This window comes from Nerophis lumbriciformis, linkage group LG09 (genome assembly GCF_033978685.3).
Source record: "Nerophis lumbriciformis linkage group LG09, RoL_Nlum_v2.1, whole genome shotgun sequence".
Lineage (NCBI taxonomy): Eukaryota > Metazoa > Chordata > Actinopteri > Syngnathiformes > Syngnathidae > Nerophis > Nerophis lumbriciformis.
This window is the reverse complement of record NC_084556.2, coordinates 3,445,001-3,464,123: the sequence shown is the minus strand read 5'-3', so window position 1 is coordinate 3,464,123 and position 19,123 is coordinate 3,445,001. Positions and strand designations below refer to the sequence as shown.

General features: G+C 37.9%; 1 protein-coding gene across 5 annotated transcripts in view; it reads left to right on the top strand.

The window, feature by feature from the left end:
• Window positions 1-19,123, top strand: part of LOC133607808 (glutamate receptor 4) — a 549,530-nt gene that overhangs the window by 520,832 nt on the left and 9,575 nt on the right. For 3 of the 5 annotated variants that reach the window (XM_072913769.1, XM_061962780.2, XM_061962779.2), the window contains one exon: window positions 11,326-11,440. In XM_072913769.1, the coding sequence (XP_072769870.1) occupies window positions 11,326-11,440 (115 nt within the window). Of the gene's footprint in view, window positions 1-11,325; window positions 11,441-11,822; window positions 11,938-19,123 lie in introns of all 5 variants that reach the window. The other 2 variants (XM_061962781.2, XM_072913768.1) reach the window with 1 other exon arrangement.

The window sequence follows — 19,123 nt, the reverse complement described above, 5'->3', positions numbered from 1 at the left end:
TGGTGGAATTTACGTACGTTTAGTGGTCATCCCGGTACAGTCGCAACAGGATTTTACGGTTCTCATACGGAGCTTGAAGCCCCTTTTTCGTTGTTAAAGTCTCCTGTTGACAAACACTTGACTTCCCGGTGAAATATGTAAACAGACAAAAACAAGAGAATGAAAACTAAAGAAAGAGGAAATTATAATTTATTTTTTTTAATCGTTCAAAAGCTACCGTATTTTCCCGACTGTAAGCCACTACTTTTTTCCAACGCTTTGAACCCTGCGGTTAATATATGGATTTTTCTTTGCTAACGACCATTTTGTATTCAACAAACAGTTTTCGTATTACACCGACAGAGACACTGAAAAGGTGTGTTATGGTTAAAGTGGCCGCCCTGAGATCGGTAAACCCCGGCCGTGTCATACCAAAGACTATACAAATGGGACCCATTACTTCCCTGCTTGGCACTCAGCATCAAGGGTTGGAAATTGGGGGTTAAATCACCAAAAATGATTCCCGGGCGCGGCCACTGCTGCTGCCCACTGCTCCCCTCACCTCCCAGGGGGTGATTAAGAGTAATGGGTCAAATGCCGAGAATAATTTCGCCACACCTAGTGTGTGTGTGACAATCATTGGTACTTTAACTTTAACTTAATCATTTGTGCTATGGTAGAAAATGCACTTTCCCATATTTGTGCCGTGAACCGGAAGTATAACTGCCTTCTGCCCGAAAGGATCCTTCATTCGTCACGCCAAGCAACGTTTGTAAGTTTTACAATATAACCAAAACAATTCATACTTACTAAACCTAAGGAGTGTTTGCATGCATATTCGTACGTGCCATCGTAATGTAATCAAGCTAGCGCCGTCCGTGTTAGTGTTATTAGCTCGGGTGGTAGAGTGGCGGTGCCAGCAACTTGAGGGTTCCGGGTTCGATCCCCGCTTCCGCCGTCCTAGTCACTGCCGTTGTGTCCGTGGGCAAGACACTTTACCCACCTGCTCCCAGTGCCACCCACACTGGTTTAAATGTAACTTAGATATTGGGTTTCACTATGTAAAAGCGCTTTGAGTCACTAGAGAAAAGCGCTATATAAATATAATTCACTTGACTTAAAACGGCATTCTTTTTGTATTGTTTCAGTTTCGTAAATTCCCCAAAATGTCACCACGGAGCTATTGAGCCTGTTAGCCGATTGCAGAGCTAGTTTCCGCAGCTAGTGGGTCCATGACAAGGACTTCTGTTTTGTTTGATTAGCCGTTTTACTGCCGTGTGACAGGCACTGTTTGGAAACAATTAAGGTATGTAAATAAACATTTACAAAATCTTTCGTATTGTCGGTAAACATTTTTTTTTTGTGCTAAAATTTGGCACTATATAGCCCGGAAAAAAAGCGCCTTCTTATGTTTTGTATGAAGTGACCTTAAATACCAAACGGTGATACCGTTACACCCTATTGTCATTACTGTGATCAGTCAGAGACTGGCGGCAAAGTCTCGTTGGAGGGAGACGAATAAATACGGAGCCTTCCATGATTGCTTGAGGAGGAAGCGTGAAACCCTCCAGATTGTGTCGCAGCACTGATTACACGCCGAGAAACAATCGCCAAAAATGAAGTGAGTTGTTTGCAGGGTGGCCACTAAATCAAACATCTGTAAATTCCAAGTGGCGCAGCTTCTGGGCAAAAGTCCCTGACAGATGACGCTCGTCCCTCCCGCCAAGCCTCCATCTTGTTATTTCAGGGGGGGATTATCGTTTTCTGCCAGTCACTTTTCCCTCTTATCAGTGGTGAAAAAAACAAACAAACAAAAAAACCCCAACAACACAAAAAGGTCCAGAGCAGTTGTCGTTCAGGGCTTCTACTTCACACAATCATTGACCGCTTTGTGTTTCCAACGCTGACTTGTTGTTTGGGGATTGGTCAAAAATGATGCAGTTTGTAATCACAGGGATAAAAACGCACACTGAGCCAAATCCAGTCGTTATAGTCCAACCACAGCTGTGAAATCCGGTATTTTACTGCAGCCGTGAAAACATAAACGTCAAACATAAGGCCCGAACAGGTTTTATCCGGCCCGCGGGATGAGTTTGCGAAGTATAAAAATGAGCGGAAATTTTTGAATGAAAGAAACTGCTGTTCTAAATGTGTCCACTAGATGTCGCAACATCAATTCTTTGTATCTATGTAGATTATGCTATATATATAAAAAAAACAAAAAAACAAAACACATGTTAGTACATCAGTACATTCTATAATTTGATTTTGATTTTTTTTTTTTATCTTGATAGACTGAAAATGAACACCAATGAGTTGACTGATGAACTTTATCACATAATTTATTCAGAAAGTATAAATAACGACAAATAAAGGGAGAATACTATTAACCGCAACATGTAAATGTAAAAAAAAAAAACAACAACATTATGATTTGTACATTTTTAGAATGTGCTTGTTCTATTTTTAAACAAAGAAAACAATCTGAAGTTGTCTTTATTTTTAAGTTATCGTGCCGTGATTTTACCAGTCCGGCCCACTTGGGAGTAGATTTTTCTCCATGTGGCCCCCGGTCTAAAATGAGTTTGACACCCCTGGTATAAAGTGATACCCACTTTTACCAACTAGACCAGGGGTCGGCAACCCAAAATGTTGAAAGAGCCATATTGGACCAAAAATACAAAAACAAATCTGTCTGGAGCCGCAAAAAATTAAAAGCCATATTACATACAGATAGTGTGTCATGAGATATAAATTGAATTTATTTATCATTTAATTAAGATGACAAAGGAAACTAAATGAGCTCAAATATACCTACAAACGAGGCATAATGATGCAATATGTACATACAGCTAGCCTAAATAGCATGTTAGCATCGATAAGCTTGCAGTCATGCAGTGACCAAATATGTCTGATTAGCACTCCACACAAGTCAATAACATCAACAAAACTCACCTTTGTGCATTCATGCACAACGTTAAAAGTTTGGTGGACAAAATGAGACAGAAAAAGAAGTGGCATAAAACACGTCCTAGAAAGTCGGAGAAAGTTATATATGTAAACAAACTACGGTGAGTTCAAGGACCGCCAAAATTAGTAGGACAAAACGGCGCACGCCAAATACTCGAATTAGTGAGGCATGTTTAATATAAACAGTGTGCTTTATAACAATTAGGGAGGTTTGCGTCATGTTTGTCCTTCTACGGAAACCATATTAAAACAATTGTTCATACATTTTTGAAAAAGCTCCAGAGCCACTAGGGCGGCGCGGCTCTAGAGCCGCGGGTTGCCGACCCCTGAACTAGACAAAAAGGCCCAAAACGCTACCAAACATTTCGAGGGTTGTTCCACCCCAGGCCTGTAGGTGGCAGCAGTGTGATTTTTTATTTGTCGCAGCTCCATCTAATTGATTTTGGATTAATGGCAGCCAGAACAAATTAATTTTGCAAGAAAAATTAATGTTTTTTTTAATCTAACCCGACCTAAGAGACAAAGTGAACATTTGATGTAATTAATTACTTTCCTTAAGTTTATCAGTATCCTCACAATATTGTTCAAACAGGTTATAGTCGTTAACTGATTTGTCTCATCTACATAATAGAAATGAAGTACACACTACAATTAGTTGTGTAGTTTTTGACACGTATAAATAGTGAAAACCATCATTATATTTTAAAACGATATGGTTTATTGCTAATATCGTATGGTTTCATTTCTACAATGCCAAAACTGAGAAAACAAATTTAACCACACTTATTTTTTCTGACAATGTTTAACCTAAAAATGTTCCTTATATAAGTGAATTTTCTGCAAGCAGTAGTAAATGTACTTGTATGTGCTTGTAATGTAACAAAAAGATCGGAACGAATAAAATGGCATTTAGTCCTTTCCGATTTGCGTCTTTTCCATGAAATGTCTCGAAAAACAATTTTACTCGAAAATAATGTATTAGTTTTTACTTTGATGTTAGATATTTAATCATGTTTTCGCAGCGTACGCTATAATGTTTTGAGGAAATGTCATTTTTGAGTAATCCTGCTCGCTAACGAACAAAAACGTAACGTCGTCCGCTTGCATGAGTCAGTTTTGGCTTAGATAATAAAACATACGTAATAGAATTATTGTTAATATGAATAGAATTCAATATTTTCCTTTCTGGATTACTTAACTGTTGTTTGATTCATGATTTTTTTTAAATGTATTTTTTATTCGGATTTCTACGTGACAATAGTTTGACCAGTAATATTATACCGATATAATTGTGTACTGTATTCTTAATTTTTACGTTCCGTCTGCGTTGAGTGGCTTGTTGGGATGACAATCTTACATTCCACACAATTCAAAAGAAACCGATTTCCGCAATATATTAATCGGTATAGAAACTTTTTCAAAACAGGTCACAAACGTTCTTCTTGGCGAGTAATTTAGAAAATTATGAATCCGTTTAGAATTGGAATAAATAAGAATCGCAATTCGGATATGAATCGATTTTTTGAGCCTCCCTAGTGGCTAGTATAAGTACTTCACGCGGTTCCTGTGCACTGATTCTCAAACTTGGGTTTGAGTTAGGGATGTAACGATAGGAAAATTTCATATGACGATGATCATTATCACAATATTGTTGAATGTGCTGTAAAAGTACTCAGACACACTTATAACTTAATTTTATTTGAAACAATAAATCAATAGCTACACAATATACTTCCTTGGCAGAAAAACATTTATATACAATAATATTGTGGCTACTTAAGAAGCTTGTTATTTTATGTGAGGGTTTATATATATATATATTAGGGGTGTCCGATAATGGCTTTTTGCCGATATTCCGATATTGTCCAATTCTTTAATTACCGATACCGATATCAACTGATACTGATATATACAGTTGTGGAATTAACACATTATTATGCCTAATTTGGACAACCAGGTATGGTGAAGATAAGGTCCTTTTTTAAAATATTAATAAAATAAAATAAGATAAATAAATTAAAAACATTTTCTTGTCTAAAAAAGAAAGTAAAACAATATAAAATCTAGTAATTAATAAAAATGAGTAAAATTAACTGTTGAAGGTTAGTACTATTAGTGGACCAGCAGCACGTACAATCATGTGTGCTTACGGACTGTATCCCTTGCAGACTGTATTGATATATATTGATATATAATGTAGGAACCACAATATTAATAACAGAAAGAAACAACCCTTTTGTGTGAATGAGGGTAAATGGGGGAGGGAGGTGTTTTGGGTTGGTGCACTAATTGTAAGTGTATCTTATTTTTTATGTTGATTTAATTAAAAAAAACAAAAACAAAAAAACCATACCGATACTAAAAAAAACGATACCGATAATTTCCGATATTACATTTTAGAGCATTTATCGGCCTGCCGATATTATCGGACATCTCTACTTGTAACGAGTAGTCCTTCCCCTACTCAGCCTTCAAGTTTGCAGACACTTTTGTTGCAAAGCCAAACCACACTTTTCCTTTCTTTGGAACGAATGTCCCTCTCTTGTTTGCGTTAGCCATGTTGAGCTATGTGTGTTTTGGGTTGGTGCACTAATTGTAAGTGTATCTTGTTTTTTTTATGTTGATTTAATAAAAAAAAAAACAACAAAAAACCATACCGATAATAAAAAAAACGATACCGACAATTTCCGATATTACATTTTAAAGCATTTATCGGACATCTCTAATATATATTTATATTTTTAAGTTTAATTGGTAAAAGTTTTTAATGATAAAGAAAAAAAAAGTTGATTTAACGTAAGGCAAATTTACTTCCTGTTGTCATATTCCTTTGAAAACCGATCTCTTTGCAAAGAGAGCACAGCTTGTAGGTTTAATCTTACTTGCTCAGACCGTAACGTGTTTCAACAACGTGGTTCCTTAAGAGGTTAATGTCCCTTATTATCAATATAGCATTTAAGCTGTCACCGGTACTTGAGTTTATCAAAGTGTTGTCAACCATTTTATTTTAAAACTCTTAATACTAACCGCGGTTTATCTTTATACCGTTGAACGTTACATCCCCAGTACGAGGACCACTTGTGGTAGGCGGGCTCCATCCAAAAATGCTATATTGTAGACTACATATAGGGGGAAGAGGAGTTTGTTTGACACATGAAACGGGACAAACTGGGGGTAGCAGTAGAGCAGACCTGGGCAAATTAAGGCCCGGGGGCCGTTAAGCTTGTCAATCTGGCCCAACGGACATTCCCAAATAATTTTTTTAGATCTTTAAGATGGAAACTGTAGCTGCCATTATGATGTGCAGTGATGTTTTCAAATGACTGTAAGTCTTGAACTATACAAAGTATTTCAATGGTTAGAATCTGCGCTTTTGCATGATATACTAGTACATATGGTTATCTAATTAGTTACTATGGTCATCTACGTCGGTGGTTCTCAAATGGGGGTACGCGTACCACTGGGGGTACTTGAAGGTATGCCAAGGGGTACGTGAGTTTTTTTTTTTTATATTCTAAAAAATAGCAACAATTCAAAAATCCTTTATAAATATAAATAAAAACCTATCTTTTTTTTCCAAATAGTTCAAGGAAGACCACTACAAATGAGCAATATTTTTGCACTGTTATACAATTTAATAAATCAGAAAGTGATGACATAGTGCTGTATTTGACTTCTTTATCTCTTTTTTTTCAACCAAAAATGCTTTGCTCTGATTAGGGGGTACTTGAATTAAAACAATTTTCACTGAAAAAAGGTTGAGAACCACTGATCTACGTCACAGCAGCTCAGGCACCAAGCACTGTCATTGGGAGCGTGTCCACCGAGAGTGTCCACAGAGCGTGTCCAGAGCGGCCAGCCTGAAATGCGGGTGTCAGATACAGACGCGGAAGGAGATTTTTACAACAAAGTTTTAAAGCTTAGTGATATATCAGATTGTAGGTGGGTTTTTTTACCCTTGGCGTTCATATTTCGCTGTGTTTGTTGCATTTTTGTTGTCTTTCGCTTAATTTTAAAATATGTCGATCGAGAGGGGGTGTGACGTTCATATGTTGTCAATATTCAGTGTTTTATCGTTTATAGTTAATATTGTAAACCAGGGGCGTCACTAGCTTTTAAGGACAGGGGGGGCTTAGCCCCCAGGAGATGCACAGGATGCGAGCGAACGTTACGCGCAAGCACAAAACTTCACAAACGGCAAAGAAAGACTTAGAAATGATTCATTATTATTATTATCTAAAAAAAATGCACGGGACGAAATGAAATGCTTCCCGAGACGATGGCTTTTAACCATTTTTTTTCTTTTTATGTATTTATTCATTTTACATTTTATATTAAATGTCTTGGTTTTTCCTCCCTCTGAAAATCCTATAAAATGTTTAACAAGCCATCCTATAATAATATAACAGCTATTAATGTAACAATACAATAAAACAAATATATTTAATGATGTTTTTTTTCATTATTTTAACAATAGGCTAATGTATATTACTTTATATAGATTCTACAAGAACTTAAAAACTAAATTATTTACAATTGCACACACAAGGTTTCGTGCAGCTTCACTCATTGTAAAGGAAGATAATGTGCTTCGTACACCTGCAGGACCGCAAGCAAGGTCGCAGAGAAAATGCGGACTGGAATTTGAGTGATGTGGGCATTTTCTATATGAACAAGTGGAATGGATTGGATACCGACGCACTAAAGGGGCTCTCTACCTTACGCTACAAAGTGAGGGGAAACTGAGTGAATAATAACAGGTTGTATGATTATTTATTTAAACTCATATTCGGGCCACTTTATAATGACTATGTCGGCATGTATTTGTAAAAAAAAAAAAAAAAAAACACCAAATTATTTAGGAGGGCTTAAGAATATTTTAAGGGGGCTTGAGCCACCCTAAAATATGCCTAACAACGCAAATGTTGTAAACTCCACATTCTTTCATTTTTTCATGTACATTCTGGGTGTCTCATTCAGTAAAAAAATTTAAAATTCCATTCTGTTCAAGGCGGTCTGTCAAAACGTTTTTAGCATTCAATCAGACATTATTGTGAGGTTTTGTATTAGCGTTCCTAAAAAGCAGATATACCGGCCCCTAGACACATTTTTTTCCTCTAAAGTTGGCCCCCCCCGAGTCAATAATTGCCCAGGCCTGCAGTAGAGTGTTGAATATCTACATTAGGCCTGGGCAATTATTTTTAATGGGGGGCCAAATTTAGAGAAAGAAATGTGTCTGAGGGCCGGTATATCTATTTTTAGGAACACTAATACAAAACCTCACAATAATGTCTGATTGAATGCTAAAAACGTTTTGACAGACCGCCTTAAAAAATGGAATGGAATATTACATTTTTCTATGAACGATAAAACACTGAATATTGACAACATATGAACGTCACACCCCCTCTCGATCGACATATTTTACAATCAAGCGAAACGCGACAAACAGCGAAATATGAACGAAAAGGGTAAAAATACAATATACAATCTGATACATCACTGAGCTTTAGAACTTTGTTGTGAAAATCTCCTTCCACGTCTGTCCCTGACACCCGCATTTCAGGCTGACTCTCTGTGGAAACGCTCCCCCACCCACACTGCTTGGTGCCTCGTCTGAGCTGCTGTGACTTAGATGACCATAGTAACGAGTATATCATGCAAAAGCGCAGATTCCAACCATTGAAATACTTTGTATAGTTCAAGACTTACGGTCATTTGAAAACATCACTGCACATCATAATGGCAGCTACACTTTCCATCTTAAAGGGGAACATTATCACCAGACCTATGTAAGCGTCAATATATACCTTGATGTTGCAGAAAAAAGACCATATATTTCTTTAACCGATTTCCGAACTCTAAATGGGTGAATTTTGGCGAATTAAACGGCTTTCTATTATTCGCTCTCTGAGCGATGACGTCACGTTGGGACGTCACATCGGGAAGCAATCCGCCATTTTCTCACTTTCGTCGGTGTGTTGTCGGAGGGTGTAACAACACGAACAGGGACGGATTCAAGTTGCACCAGTGGCCCAAAGATGCGAAAGTGGCAAGAAATTGGACGAAATGTGTTCAAAATACGAGGCTGTGGGGAAAGCCGACGAAATGGTCAGTCGTTTGTTCCGCACACTTTACCGACGAAAGCTATGCTACGACAGAGATGGCAAGAATGTGTGGATATCCTGCGACACTCAAAGCAGATGCTGACATCAACTCCAAAACTGGACAGATCAGCTTTCAGGAAAACGAGAGCGGATGAGGGTATGTCTACAGAATATATTAATTGATGAAAACTTTATTCATTACTCGCGGTTTTACGTAAATTATTATACATAAACTGTGTTTACCAATAATTTAGCTTAAAAACATTTATTTTTTTCAATCATTCGAGTAGTCTTGTGTAATGCAGTATTTTGTGTCTATTCAGGTATGGTTAACCTGAGTGCTGAAATTGTGGAAAAATATATGTTCTTAGCACGCCTGAAATGGGCTGTCTGCACTCTCAAAGTGCATGTTGTTGCCAAATGTATTTCATATGCTGTAAACCTAGTTCATAGTTGTTAGTTTCCGTTAATGCCAAACAAACACATACCAATCGTTGGTTAGAAGGCGATCGCCGAATTCGTCCTCGCTTTCTCCCGTGTCGTTTTCGTCGGTTTCGCTTGCATACGGTTCAAACCGATATGGCTCAATAGCTTCAGTTTCTTCTTCAATCTCGTTTTCGCTACCTGCCTCCACACTACAACCATCCGTTTCAATACATGCGTAATCTGTTGAATCGCTTAAACCGCTGAAATCCGAGTCTGAATCCGAGCTAATGTCGCTATACTTTGCTGTTCTATCCGCCATGTTTGTTTGTATTGGCATCACTATGTGACGTCACAGGAAAACGGACGGGTGTATACAGAGCCGGCCCAAGGCATAAGCGTACTAAGCGCTTGCTTAGGGCCCCGCGGCCACCAGGGGGCCCCCAAAAGCAATTAACAAAAAATTATTATTTTTTATTTTTTTCCATGTACGAGTCTGACTGATGATTTCTAAATGATCAAAGATATATTATTGTACAAAAACACAATTTTAGGTCAACATTTTTGCACATTGCTGTTTCAGGTTTTTGTTACCAAAATAATAAAGTGAATCAGAATCAGCTTTATTGTCCAGTTATGTTTAACACACATGGAATTTAACTTCAGTAGACTGCGCTCTCTTTGTACAAAGTAAACATTAAATATGAACAATTAACTAAAAATATAAACTAGTAATTAAAGACTAATATGTACAAGACTGATGAGACAAGATGACACTTTTACTGTAAATACAAAGCTTTATCACTTGGACTGTTCAACCCCAGGCCACTCTTGCAGCTGAATGTTTTCTACAATTTAAGATTAGGAACCATATGTGGCACTCTGGACATCATTCGTTCATTCATTGGTATTATTTATGTTCTTAACTGGGCCACCCCCATATCTTTATAAATGACATGTCATTTGTAAAGACATGCCAGGCTGACAATAGGATAATGTATACAACACTGCCAGAGCCGCAATGAGTTTATATATTATTTATATATTATTGGCAGAAATAGAGGGCCCCAAAATCAAATTTTGCTTAGGGCCCCATGGAGGCTTGGGCCGGCACTGGGTGTATATAACGATGGTTAAAATCAGGCACTTTGAACCTTTTTTTAGGGATATTGCGTGATGGGTAAAATTTTGAAAAAAAATTCGAAAAATAAAATAAGCCACTGGGAACTGATTTTTAATGGTTTTAACCCTTCTGAAATTGTGATAATGTTCCCCTTTAAAGATCTAAAAAAATTATTTGGGAATGTCCGGCGGGCCAGATGGAAATACTTAACGAGCCGCATGTGGGCCCCGGCCCTTAATTTGCCCAGGTCTGATATATAATGTCTTTTGTGGCAATTCCAACTTTGACCACAGCGTCAGTTGCTATGTACAGTGGCGCTTTCCATTGTTTTTAGCAGACTGCATTGCAAAATCATTAACCCCGAGATCCACGGGCCATATGAATCCCTTCCCTACTGTATGAAGTACAACTACACGTTTCAATTGAAGCATTTTTTTTCCCCTCCTCGTTACATACGAGTACTGACCGTCGGATGCTATACGGCGACATTAGCAAAAACTGTGCCTAAGAGCGTAAAAAAATATATAAATTGGGATTTGGCCTCCAGTGTGTGTTTGCTTCCGAGAACCTGATTAATGCACTGTTTTGCACCCTTGTCCCCCTCTCCTCTCTCTTTCTCTCTCGCTCTAAACTCTCCTCTCCCGCTCTCCAATTGGACGGCCCTATTCACCCTCCCCCTCTCCTCCCTCCCCCCCCCACCCCCTCCACTTTATGGTTTTCAAGAAGCGCCGTTAACCTGGCCGTGTTAAAACTCAATGAGCAGGGCCTCTTGGACAAATTGAAAAACAAGTGGTGGTACGACAAAGGAGAGTGTGGCAGCGGAGGCGGTGGCGAGAAGGTCAGCCGCTATGTCGCTACGCCCGGGTAGCAACGCTGATGTTGTTGTTGTTGTTGTCTTTGCTGGCAAACGGGCGCATCTGCCGGGTCGAACTAGGAAATAATTGGATTGGACACTTCAAACAATGCCAGGAGAAAAAAAAGGTCCCGGCAGTATGTGCCTGTTCCAGATAAGCGATGCCGCCGGGGCCCCCCCCCACTCCCATATATGTCTATTAGACATTTAGCAGGAGTGGGGCCCCTTCCTGGCAGCAGCGCCAACTTGAGGTTTGCCCCACCTTTTTTATCGGGGCTTCTTTTGATTGAATAACATAAAATAACATGTCCTATGATGTTATTTATGTTATTTCCCCCCCACCCCCCTCCTCCCCTGTGGTGTGAAGAACGCCCGTAAACCTTGCCGTATTGAAACTGAGCGAAGCAGGAGTCTTAGACAAACTGAAAAACAAATGGTGGTACGATAAAGGGGAGTGTGGACCCAAGGACTCAGGAAGTAAGGTCAGTCTCCAGCAGCCTGGGAGCCCACCATGTTTTTTTGTTTTTTTTTTGTCTTTGTGCACACGTACTGTTGTCCTTTGACTGTACTTACACACGCAGCGTTTGGGCAAAGACCTTTTTTTTTTTTATTTTGGGGGCATGACGGAACGAAAGCACGGCCGCTGATATGCTCGGACCTTTCAGAGAGGTGCACATGCATGGATGTCTGTCGTGTCTTTTCTAAAAAAAATTAAAAAAAAACAATCGTTGGCGAAAAGATCCTTGGTATGACAAAGCGTAACAGAATGTCTCACGTGAGAAAGTAGCTTTGTTGGTTTTATGACGGGAGAAGATTGACCCGAGAAAATGAATTTGGGTTTGGGGTGGGACTGGTTTTAGGGTTTCATAACAGTGACTAAGGTTTGGATTCATGAGTTTTTGAACCAGTATTAGTTTCAAACTAGGGCAGTGTTTTTCAACCACTGTGTCGCGGGACATTAGTGTGCCATGAGATACAGTCTGGTGTGCCGTTGGAGATTATCTACACTGCAAAAACTGAAATCTAAGTACCGTATTTTTCCGGCTATAAGTCGCAGTTTTTTTCATAGTTTGGCCGGGCTCCAGTGCGACTTATAGATGTTTTTTTCCTTTTTTATTATGCATTTTCGGCAGGTGCGACTTACACTCCGGTGCGACTTATACTCCGAAAAATACGGTAGATTAAATATCTCAAATAAGGGTGATATTTGCTTATTTTCTGTCTGATAAGATCATTCTTCTCACTAAGCAGATTTTATGTTATAGATCAGTGGTTCTTAACCTTGTTGGAGGTACCGAACCCCACCAGTTTCATATGCGCCTTCACCGAACCCTTCTTTAGTGAAAAATAAAATGTTTTTTTTCAAATTCAAGACAAAGTTATATGTTTTTGGTAACACTTTAGTATGGGGAACATATTCTAAGTAACAAAGACTTAATTTAGAGTTAATTGGTTAGGGATAGGGTTAGGGTTAGGGTTAGAGCAGTGGTTCTTAACCTTGTTGGAGGTACCGAACCCCACCTGTTTCATATGCGCATTCACTGAACCCTTCTGTAGTGAAAAATAAAATGTTGTTTTTTGTCAAATTCAAGACAAAGTTATATGTTTTTGGTAACACTTTAGTATGGGGAACATATTCTAAGTAACAAAGACTTAATTTAGAGTTAATTGGTTAGGGTTAGGGTTAGAGCAGTGGTTCTTAACCTTGTTGGAGGTACCGAACCCCACCAGTTTCATATGTGCCTTCACCGAACCCTTTAGTGAAAAATAAAATGTTTTTTTTCAAATTCAAGAAAAAGTTATATGTTTTTGGTAACACTTTAGTATGGGGAACATATTCTAAGTAACAAAGACTTAATTTAGAGTTAATTGGTTAGGGTTAGGGTTAGGGTTAGAGCAGTGGTTCTTAACCTTGTTGGAGGTACCGAACCCCACCAGTTTCATATGCGCCTTCACCGAACCCTTCTTTAGTGAAAAATAAAATGTTTTTTTTTCAAATTCAAGACAAAGTTATATGTTTTTGGTAACACTTTAGTATGGGGAACATATTCTAAGTAACAAAGACTTAATTTAGAGTTAATTGGTTAGGGATAGGGTTAGAGTTAGAGCAGTGGTTCTTAACCTTGTTGGAGGTACCGAACATCACCAGTTTCATATGCGCATTCACCGAACCCTTCTGTAGTGAAAAATAAAATGTTTTTTTTCAAATTCAAGACAAAGTTATATGTTTTTGGTAACACTTTATTATGGGGAACATATTCTAAGTAACAAAGACTTAATTTAGAGTTAATTGGTTAGGGTTAGGGTTAGGGTTAGGGTTAGAGCAGTGGTTCTTAACCTTGTTGGAGGTACCGAACCCCACCAGTTTCATATGCGCCTTCACCGAACCCTTCTTTAGTGAAAAATAAAATGTTTTTTTTTCAAATTCAAGACAAAGTTATATGTTTTTGGTAACACTTTAGTATGGGGAACATATTCTAAGTAACAAAGACTTAGTTTAGAGTTAATTGGTTAGGGATAGGGTTAGGGTTAGAGCAGTGGTTCTTAACCTTGTTGGAGGTACCGAACCCCACCAGTTTCATATGCGCCTTCACCGAACCCTTCTTTAGTGAAAAATAAAATGTTTTTTTTCAAATTCAAGACAAAGTTATATGTTTTTGGTAACACTTTAGTATGGGGAACATATTCTAAGTAACAAAGACTTAATTTAGAGTTAATTGGTTAGGGATAGGGTTAGAGCAGTGGTTCTTAACCTTGTTGGAGGTACCGAACATCACCAGTTTCATATGCGCATTCACCGAACCCTTCTGTAGTGAAAAATAAAATGTTTTTTTTCAAATTCAAGACAAAGTTATATGTTTTTGGTAACACTTTATTATTGGGAACATATTCTAAGTAACAAAGACTTAATTTAGAGTTAATTGGTTAGGGATAGGGTTAGGGTTAGAGCAGTGGTTCTTAACCTTGTTGGAGGTACCGAACCCCACCAGTTTCATATGCGCCTTCACCGAACCCTTCTTTAGTGAAAAATAAAATGTTTTTTTTTCAAATTCAAGACAAAGTTATATGTTTTTGGTAACACTTTAGTATGGGGAACATATTCTAAGTAACAAAGACTTAATTTAGAGTTAATTGGTTAGGGATAGGGTTAGGGTTAGAGCAGTGGTTCTTAACCTTGTTGGAGGTACCGAACCCCACCAGTTTCATATGCGCCTTCACCGAACCCTTCTTTAGTGAAAAATAAAATGTTTTTTTTTTCAAATTCAAGACAAAGTTATATGTTTTTGGTAACACTTTAGTATGGGGAACATATTCTAAGTAACAAAGACTTAGTTTAGAGTTAATTGGTTAGGGATAGGGTTAGGGTTAGAGCAGTGGTTCTTAACCTTGTTGGAGGTACCGAACCCCACCAGTTTCATATGCGCCTTCACCGAACCCTTCTTTAGTGAAAAATAAAATGTTTTTTTTTCAAATTCAAGACAAAGTTATATGTTTTTGGTAACACTTTAGTATGGGGAACATATTCTAAGTAACAAAGACTTAATTTAGAGTTAATTGGTTAGGGATAGGGTTAGGGTTAGAGCAGTGGTTCTTAACCTTGTTGGAGGTACCGAACATCACCAGTTTCATATGCGCATTCACCGAACCCTTCTGTAGTGAAAAATAAAATGTTTTTTTTCAAATTCAAGACAAAGTTATATGTTTTTGGTAACACTTTATTATTGGGAACATATTCTAAGTAACAAAGACTTAATTTAGAGTTAATTGGTTAGGGATAGGGTTAGGGTTAGAGCAGTGGTTCTTAACCTTGTTGGAGGTACCGAACCCCACCAGTTTCATATGCGCCTTCACCGAACCCTTCTGTAGTGAAAAATAAAATGTTTTTTTTTCAAATTCAAGACAAAGTTATATGTTTTTGGTAACACTTTAGTATGGGGAACATATTCTAAGTAACAAAGACTTAATTTAGAGTTAATTGGTTAGGGATAGGGTTAGGGTTAGAGCAGTGGTTCTTAACCTTGTTGGAGGTACCGAACCCCACCAGTTTCATATGCGCCTTCACCGAACCCTTCTTTAGTGAAAAATAAAATGTTTTTTTTTTCAAATTCAAGACAAAGTTATATGTTTTTGGTAACACTTTAGTATGGGGAACATATTCTAAGTAACAAAGACTTAATTTAGAGTTAATTGGTTAGGGATAGGGTTAGGGTTAGAGCAGTGGTTCTTAACCTTGTTGGAGGTACCGAACATCACCAGTTTCATATGCGCATTCACCGAACCCTTCTGTAGTGAAAAATAAAATGTTGTTTTTTTTCAAATTCAAGACAAAGTTATATGTTTTTGGTAACACTTTATTATGGGGAACATATTCTAAGTAACAAAGACTTAATTTAGAGTTAATTGGTTAGGGTTAGGGTTAGAGCAGTGGTTCTTAACCTTGTTGGAGGTACCGAACCCCACCAGTTTCATATGCGCCTTCACCGAACCCTTCTTTAGTGAAAAATAAAATGTTTTTTTTTCAAATTCAAGACAAAGTTATATGTTTTTGGTAACACTTTAGTATGGGGAACATATTCTAAGTAACAAAGACTTAATTTAGAGTTAATTGGTTAGGGATAGGGTTAGAGCAGTGGTTCTTAACCTTGTTGGAGGTACCGAACATCACCAGTTTCATATGCGCATTCACCGAACCCTTCTGTAGTGAAAAATAAAATCTTGTTTTTTTTCAAATTCAAGACAAAGTTATATGTTTTTGGTAACACTTTATTATGGGGAACATATTCTAAGTAACAAAGACTTAATTTAGAGTTAATTGGTTAGGGTTAGGGTTAGAGCAGTGGTTCTTAACCTTGTTGGAGGTACTGAACCCCACCAGTTTCATATGCGCCTTCACCGAACCCTTCTTTAGTGAAAAATAAAATGTTTTTTTTTCAAATTCAAGACAAAGTTATATGTTTTTGGTAACACTTTAGTATGGGGAACATATTCTAAGTAACAAAGACTTAATTTAGAGTTAATTGGTTAGGGATAGGGTTAGAGCAGTGGTTCTTAACCTTGTTGGAGGTACCGAACATCACCAGTTTCATATGCGCATTCACCGAACCCTTCTGTAGTGAAAAATAAAATGTTGTTTTTTTTCAAATTCAAGACAAAGTTATATGTTTTTGGTAACACTTTATTATGGGGAACATATTCTAAGTAACAAAGACTTAATTTAGAGTTAATTGGTTAGGGTTAGGGTCAGGGTTAGGGTTAGAGCAGTGGTTCTTAACCTTGTTGGAGGTACCGAACTCCACCAGTTTCATATGCGCATTCACCAAACTCTTCTTTAGTGAAAAAAAAAATGTTTTTTTTTCAAATTCAAGACAAACTTATGTTTTTTTACTAGAGCACAAAATGAACCGTGCATGAAAATCACCTTGTTCAAAGAACAACACAAACACAGTGCATGAACTCACAACAAATTACACAACTGCAAATCAGATGGAAAATTAGAGTCGGTATCCATAATACGTCGATAGGGAGAAGTTTTTATTTACACGATGAGTTGGGTGTGTGTTGACCTCCGCCGAACCCCTGAGGCCGACTCACCGAACCCCTAGGGTTCGATCGAACCCAGGTTAAGAACCACTGTTATAGAGTGTTTTACTTGTTTTAAGGGTTTTGGTCCTAAATGATCTCAGTAAGATATTACAGCTTGTAGCTGAGATTTGATGACCTATATTGAGTAAAACATGCTTGAAACTAGAATATCAACTGATGCAAAGCTGTGTCATCAACACTCACCAGTATAAAACTACTCTTTCAAAGTAATAATTTCTTATTTCAAGCATGAAAAAAAAAAAAATCATGACTTTGACACAGTTGTGTCTCATATCAAAACAGATGACAGCCAAATTGACTTTGTTGTTTTATTTTCAATGAAACAATAGAAAATACGTACTCATACAGTTGTTATTCGTGAGAATATTCTTATTTTAAGGTATTTTTGGGTTCATTGAGGTTAGCTAATTTTACTTGTTTTGGAAAGTCTTGACAAGCCAAATTTTCTTGTTGTATTGGCAGATAATTTTGCTTAGTTTAAATAAAATACACCTAATATTTGTATTTTCTTTTCTTGTTAATGAACACTTACTTTTTGCAGTGTAGTTTCAGCTATTTGGGTTAAATATATTTTTTTGCAAACCAGTAATTATAGTCTGAAAATGATGTGTTGTTGAGTGTCGGTGCTGTCGAGGGCTCGGCAGAGTAACCATGTAATACTCTTCCATATCAGTAGGTGGCAGCCGGTAACTAATTGCTTTGTAAATGTCGGGAACATTGTTTGTCGTGATGATGATGATGTAGATGACAGCGGGAGGCAGCGTGAAGGTAAAAAGGTATCTAATGTTAAAACGAAAAATAAACAAAAGGCAAGTGCAACTAAGAAAATGCATTGAAGCTTAGGGATGGCTACGCAAAATGAAGCTAAAACTGAACTGGCTGCAAAGTAAACAAAAACAGAATGCTGGACGACAGCAAAGACTTACTGTGGAGCAGCAGACGGCGTCCACAAAGTACATCTGTACATGACATGTCAATCAACAACAAAATAGGAGCGCAAGACAAGAATTAAAACAAAACACACAGGAAAACAGAAAAAAAAAATCCAAATAAGTCACGGCGTGATGTGACAGGTGGTGACAGTACACCTATTTTGAGACAAGAGCTATAGTGATGCATGGTTGGTTATGGTTTGAATTCATATCCAATTGCAAGAACGACTTTTTACTGTCAATATCGGCTTTTTTAATGTTTTCTGTTGGTGTTCCTCGAGATTTTTTCAATGAAAAAAATGTGCCTTGGCACAGAAAAGGTTGAAAAACACTGAACTAGGATGTCAAATAGTGGTTCTATACTGTAGTTCAAAAGAGGGTTTAGGTTTGAAAGCCACAGTTAAGGTCTCAAACTAAGGTTTTAAAGTGGACCTGTAATGCAAAACCAACTTTTCTTACCCAATGGTAGTGGTTTTTGTGTACAGTGGAACCTTGATTTATGAACACCTATCTGCGAACTTTTCCACTTATGAACCATTTTTGAAGAGGCAGGACCCCAAAGTCACATCCTGTTTACATCCTGTACACAAGGGCGTGGCCATCTCGAAGAGCTTAGACCCAGGGGTGTCAAAGTCAAGGCCCCCCGGCCCCAGGATGATATTTGATTAGTATTTAGAATCGGCCCACAGGCCACAGCCGCCTGCTGCTGTTTTGCACACACCAATACTCCATCAGTGTTGGCGCTAGGAATTTTTAAAATGGGGTCCCACAGTACATTTTTTTGGGTCCCACTTTTTTGTAACCGTTTTGAAAACAAATGATAAATGTATGGATTATCCTGCTATATCTCACATTCTATATTGTGTTTTGGAAAAAGGTTGTCATAAACGTTACTTAATTCATAAAAAAAATAATAATAATACTAAAGAAAATACATTGGAGGAGTTCAAGTACCTCGGAGTCTTGTTCACGAGTGGGGGAAGAGTGGATCGTGAGATCGACAGGCGGATCGGTGCGGCGTCTTCAGTAATGCGGACGCTGTATCGATCCGTTGTGGTGAAGAAGGAGCTGAGCCGGAAGGCAAAGCTCTCGATTTACCGGTCGATCTACGTTCCCATCCTCACCTATGGTC